This window comes from Ammodytes marinus, assembly GCF_949987685.1.
Source record: "Ammodytes marinus genome assembly, chromosome: 6".
NCBI lineage: Eukaryota > Metazoa > Chordata > Actinopteri > Uranoscopiformes > Ammodytidae > Ammodytes > Ammodytes marinus.
In genome coordinates, this window is record NC_137235.1 from 12,638,632 (window position 1) to 12,645,188 (window position 6,557).

At 40.2% G+C, this 6,557-nt stretch overlaps 1 protein-coding gene across 1 annotated transcript; it reads left to right on the forward strand.

Moving 5' to 3' along the window:
- On the forward strand, positions 1-4,038 carry cnga1a (cyclic nucleotide gated channel subunit alpha 1a; the record flags this gene model as incomplete). Its single annotated transcript, XM_080029937.1, has 5 exons — positions 1-95; positions 713-817; positions 1,141-1,247; positions 2,420-3,030; positions 3,109-4,038. The coding sequence occupies 5 exons, from the start codon at positions 1-3 to the stop codon at positions 4,036-4,038; spliced, it is 1,848 nt and encodes a 615-aa protein (XP_079886063.1).
- Positions 4,039-6,557: the final 2,519 nt, after the last annotated feature.

A 6,557-nucleotide genomic window follows, 5' to 3' on the forward strand; every position in this document is an offset into this window, starting at 1 on the left:
ATGACCACTTCAACCACCCTTTCCCATCTCACTGTGCCAGCGCACACTGCATCACAACTTGGTAGAGACAGTGGAGAGCACAGCGAGGATGAGCAGTAAGTGAAACAAATTCAAACAGAGTGCTAACAATGTATTAAGAAGAAATAATAAGTAAGACTTCATTCACTCGTATGTGACATTCTCTCTTTGTCCCAGGAATGCACCTCAATCCAATCTTCATTGTCTGCTTAATATGAATAACAGCAATAATAGTGAAGAGTGAGTATGAAAAAGGGGTCATTAGGAGATAAGTGAAGTCTTTGTTAAACACAGTTTCCTTTTGATGTATTGTAAAACTCATTTAAGTTACACCTATTAAATGTGTCAATTAATCCTATTCTAGGGGAGGGGAAGAAACAAAGGAAAAGTGGGAAAGAGAAGAAAGAGTAATAATTATGTTACAGTACAAGGCACATTAGTAAATGTTGCTTCACAAAAATATTTGATGTCCAGAACTCTGCAATGTATTGCTGCATATTTATACAGGAAGAAGGAGAATGAAAAGAAGGAAAGAGAAGAAAGGGAGGCAAAGGAAAGAGAGAAAGAAAAAGAGAAAAAAAGAGAAAAGGATGGATATAAGTAAGTGTATCATTCAGAGGGACATCATCAAAGCATGTTTACAAAAAAAAAACTTCCAGGTATTTAATTTTTCTTTCTTTCTCTGCTTTCACAGACCCAAAGAATTATTTGTCATAAATCCTGCTGGGGCGTTGTATTACAACTGGCTGTTCATCATCACCCTGCCAGTCATGTACAACTGGACTCTGATTATAGCCAGGTGACTTGTCTATATGATTCCATTCAGCTCCAATAAATGTTTTCATATCACAGTCCTTTCAGGACCTTTCACAAACCATTGTCATTTTAGTAGCAGTCTGACCTTCAAATAGCCAAATATCAGAAATAGCCATATTTTTTCCTTCAAAAAGTGGTGAAAAGTTATTTGATTGAATTCGAAAAATACTTCAACGATGAATGCTACATTTTATATAGTAAGTTAATAGAAGGGAACTGGCACCACATTGGCTGCACTAACAGAAAAGGACATAGTGGTGAAAGTGATCAACAATTTATTTACACAATCTCTCCTCTTGCAAACAGGGCTTGCTTCGAGGAGCTGCAGCATAACTTCATCATGTACTGGATTATTTTGGACTACACCTCAGACTTAATCTACCTGGTTGATATGCTTTTCAGGATCAGAACAGGTGAATAACTGACCTGAGACTCCAAATCAGCAGAAAGGCTTTTTAAAAATTCACATTCCGCATACCCACATGTAGAGTAATGAAATCATGTGCAGCTGCCTTTTCCATTCTTGTTCATACGTCCCTTCCTTATGATTTGAATTTCAAATGATGGGGATCAAAGTAAATGGGTCTTGTTGCTTTCCAAAATGCTTTGTAAAGCTAAACTGAAGTTAATATTAGGCTTCAGCAGTCTAAGATAAAAATTGTAAGTGGTCTTTCCAATGTGTTTTAAACAAAACCCTCCTTTGTGTTCCATTCCTTCCCCTGCAACTTTATAAGGAAAGCATGTCTGGGGAAACAGAAAGAGGACATTTTAATACTATACTTATAAATGCTTAAAAGATAAATAAATAGGACTACTGAAACCTTACATTAGATTCCATCAAATTTGAAAATGCATTTCACTAACACCGAAATTACGATAGTCACTATTAACACAAAAAAATAACAGCGACCAAGAACTGTTTTTATCAACATGTGGGAAAAGGAATGGTGTATAAAGGGGGACTTCATATAGTTAAGCATCCATTTCAAACATCTTGTTACAGTGCAAAAATGTGTGTTGCCATCTCGGACTTATTTTTAGGAATAGGACTTTTGGAGAGCGGAGAGCTGTCACTCAAGAGATCGCGCCAATACATTTTTACCTCCAAAAGCATAAAAAATAGCGTGGTCCAAAAAAATTCACCCCTCAGTGTTGTCATGGAGATATGACCTAAACATACAGACTAAAATGGTTTTGTGGACCAGGCTGTAAATAGGTTTAATAAGACTTTGAAAACGGCCTGTCTAACAAGTGAGTCAAAGAAAAATTGCTCAGTCTTGGTACCACGTCACCGTGGCACTTCCGGGTTACTACAGTTGTGGTCACTTCCTTATTGGATGCTGGTAAAAATCGCTGAGGTTGGGGCTTGTTGTTAACACATATAAAGACCTAAATTGCACGAGATTGGCTCTCCTTTACCATGTGATGCCTAAATCATTACCAATGAGTATGGCATTCATCCGTGTGTGTAATCGATTGGTTATTTTTGCAATAAAGGGAATACTCTTAATAGTCATGCCAACTTTTCAGAAGATAAAACTTTGAACAATAAATGTCTATGAACTTTCAAACGGTTTGAATACAGGTTACCTTGAGCAAGGCCTGATGGTGAAAGATGAGAAGTTGCTGAGGGATCGCTACATCTCCAGCTTCCAGTTTCGTCTTGATTTTCTCTCCATGCTGCCCACTGACGTCCTCTATTTATACCTCGGTCTCGATTACCCAGAGATCCGCCTTAACAAGCTGCTGAGAATTGGCCGCTTGATGGAGTTCTTCACAAAGACGGAGACTAAAACCAACTACCCCAACATCTTCCGCATTGGAAACTTGATCCTGTATATTCTAATTATCATCCACTGGAACGCTTGTTTCTATTTCTCTTTCTCCAAATCCATTGGTTTTGGTGCTGACGACTGGGTTTACCCGGCTCTGGATGATCCTGAGCAGCCTGCATTTGGGCAGCCCATGAGGAAGTATGCCTTCAGCCTCTACTGGTCCACACTGACCCTGACTACCATTGGAGAAACTCCACCACCAGCCCTCGACTCAGAATTTGTTTTTCATGTGGTGGACTTTTTAGTTGGGGTCTTGATCTTTGCCACCATTGTAGGAAACATCGCCACCATGATCTCCAATATGAATGCCACCCAAGCTCAGTTTCAGTCCCAGATTGACAACATCAAGCATTACATGCAGGTATATGCAACAATAATTAATGCAGTAATCGTTTCTTTGTTCATATTTTTAATGTTTGTGTTTTACTTTCATTCATAGGCCCGAAAGGTCAGCAAGGAACTCGAGTTGCGAGTCATCAAGTGGTTTGATTATCTGTGGAATAATGGCAAGGCACAGAATGAAAGAGAGGTGCTGAGGTATCTTCCAGACAAATTAAAGGCTGAAATTGCCATCCAAGTCCACATGGAAACACTGAAGAAAGTTCGTATTTTTGCAGACTGCGAGGCAGGCCTGCTTATTGAGCTGGTGTTAAAGCTCCGGCCACAGGTTTTCAGCCCAGGAGACTATATTTGCAAAAAGGGCGACATTGGCCGTGAGATGTACATCATCAAAGATGGAAAACTTGCAGTTGTTGCCGATGATGGTGTCAAACAGTTTGTTGTGCTAGGAAGCGGCAGCTATTTTGGTGAGATCAGTATCCTCAACATCAAAGGCAGCAAAGCAGGCAACCGGCGAACAGCCAACATCCGCAGCATTGGATACTCAGACCTCTTCTGCCTGTCCAAGGATGACCTGATGGAGTCACTGACAGAGTATCCCGATGCCAAAGGCATGCTAGAGGAGAAAGGACGGCAGATCCTGATGAAAGATGGTCTGATAGACTTAGACCCAGCTAACATCATGCCTGAGGCCAAGGAGCTGGAGGAGAAGGTCAACAATTTGTACAATACGATGGAGCTGATGCAGACCAAGCTGAAGAAGATTCTGGGAAATCACAAGAAAAGAGACGAGACTCTCAGACATCGCATCGTAGATCTGGAACATCTAACTGGAGAGGATGTAGAGGACGGGGATGAGGAGGAAAAAGAGGTTAAAACGGAAGAGAAAGATCTGGAAGGGGAGAAAAAGAAAGATGAAAAATGTGAAGAGAGGGAAGGAGATGGGGAGAGAATGGAACAAGATGAGGAACAAGGAGAGGAGAAAAAAGATAAAGATGCAATGGATGAAGAGACAAAAGAAAAGGTTTAGAAGATGATAAAACTGTGGAGGAAAAATAAATCAAAAGTTTCTAAAAAACCAGCCCCTTCTTATGGCTACAATATAATCTTTATCACAAATTCATTTTTTACCTTAGGAAGGTTAGCTAAGGAAGGCAAACAGTACTTTCGGGGCAATGATCTCATTCCCTGTTTCAGTCTATTCTCACTAAACTAGATTACAGATGCAGGGGATATTGAGGCTATTACTGCAGCTCGAGTGGCTTTCTTAGTGGGATTGTTTTCTCTTCCGGGGAACCTAGAAGGGAGAAAATGTCTCCTACCAACTGAAACAAAAAAAATCAATGTTTATTCATTAGCAGAAAAGGGAAAATAGTTGTTGGTAGATTGCATGCTCGTCTGGATTTCTTGTTTTGAGCAACATTTGTTAAATTGAAAATCATTTATTCTTGGAGGCAGAGGCTTTGATGCAGTGAAGAGAATGAAACTACTGGACATTTCCCATTAAAATATGTGTGCTACTTGTTAATTGTGTACCTATGACACATTGCTGTGTATCACTTCACTACGCTCAGAGCACTAACTCCTCTCAATAACAATGCAAGAGTGGCAAAGCATGTGACTATTGATCTTCTTTTGGTCTCTCAGCCCTGATAACTTGGTGGCACCAGCACAGAGTCACTTTCCAAAGCTTAATGCATCAATCAATTCATTGATAACCCCGAACTAGGGAGAAAATAAACCAATTTCAGATTACAGGCACACATGAATGAAGTAAGACAGATATCTGTGATTGGTTGCCAGCCTTAGTGGAGCTGCATTCGGCACCTTGTCTGTTTTCTTTAATAATTTTCTGTGGCTTTATAATTTTCAATGTGGTATGTTCTGAGAATAGAACAAAGTCTTTGTGTTAGGGTTAACAAATGCTTTTTAATTGTTGTTGTTCTTTTACACTCCTGCAGATGGACGCAAATTAAGTATTTATAGGAGAAGTAATTGTTTTGTTTTTTGTTAATATAAGTGTTAAATCACTCTATATTTATACAGCAGTATATGCACAGTTCATAACACAGGTATCCCAGTCATTCAGCTTTGCAGTAATTGCCAGATAAAATTTCGAGTATCCCGCTCTGTTCATCCAATCAGGAGACAGAGTGCTATAAAGAGGCGGGTCTCTGTGCTCATGAACAATGACTCGCTGCTCTCCATCGCAGCACTATCTGACAAAGACGGCTGTGTGTTCATGTGGTGGTGACGTAGGGACGAGGGAGGGGACTGCTTATTGCAGTCACTGACAGGAAGTTAGCTAAAAGGACAATCACTTACTTCTCCTTTAAGCAACTTTGGACTTCTGTATTAATTTACTTTCTTTTCATCAATTATGATCGTACCTTCAAATTAGAATCATCATTCATTGGACAAACCTGTCATAAATGCCTTGTTTCAGCCTAATGAACGCCATCTGTTCATGAGGAGGAGAGCGTATTTAGATTTCATTATTTGCATAATTAACGTCCCTAACATTTTATCCACAAAAATGTCACCAAATTCAAAAGAAAGGCTTTCACTCTGCAGAGCTTATGTGAGAAGCAGAATACCTGAATCACTAAACATTTGAAAGAGAACTGCCAACAGAATTTAATCAGAGCAGCACTGAAATGTGACATTAGAAGGGAAAGTCTGACATGAAGTTAGACGCTAAAAATGTCTAAAGCAGAGCCGGCAATCCCTCAAATGAGAGGCTGTCAAGGGGATTTGACACGCATCCCACAGATAATACACAGAGAAAAGTATTATAGCCCACAGCAACGGTGATGTTACACGGTTGGCAAAAAAAAAGGTTCCTGGACAGAGACCATGCATAAGAACCTGAGGCAGTGAAGTGGATTTAAATGGCCTGGATACACCAGAGTTTGCTGAGCGTGTATGTCTTCAAGGTTGGGGTCACTGGGTGAGAGACGAAAACAATCTATGTAAGGACATGTGTTTGACTTGTTGTGATGAGACCATCTGTCTATTTGCAGATAATTATACACTTGATACCCCCCCACACATGAGATATAAGACACAGTTCTGTAATTTATTCGAGAGGTGCCATGCGGCTCTCAGCCTGCTACTATCATGCTACCATGAAATCCTCTGTATGTCTTCTGGAAACTCCTGCAATAAACTTGGAACACTGATTTAAAGAGTCCAGTCTGATGCCTCTGTCTTTGTCAAGCCATGGGGAACATTCGGCTACTACAGCAGCAGTAAGAGTGAGAGAATATTCCGAACATTTGTGTGACTGCCTAGCCTTGAAATCCAGAGCCATATCTAAACGATAGACGGTCTGGCCACGATCAATAGTAATTCCCAAATCAAGGGGCGGCTCCTACGCGTGCATTTCAAATGCCACTGTACGCAATTGGACTTCAACCAATCAGAGCAATGAACAAGGTGGCGTATAAACCCAGTTCGTTTAGCGAACAGCGGGATTAACTGTTAAATTAATCTTTTGCCGTGGTCGGTCGGCAAAACAGAACATTCCACTTACTTGCTAATAAAAGA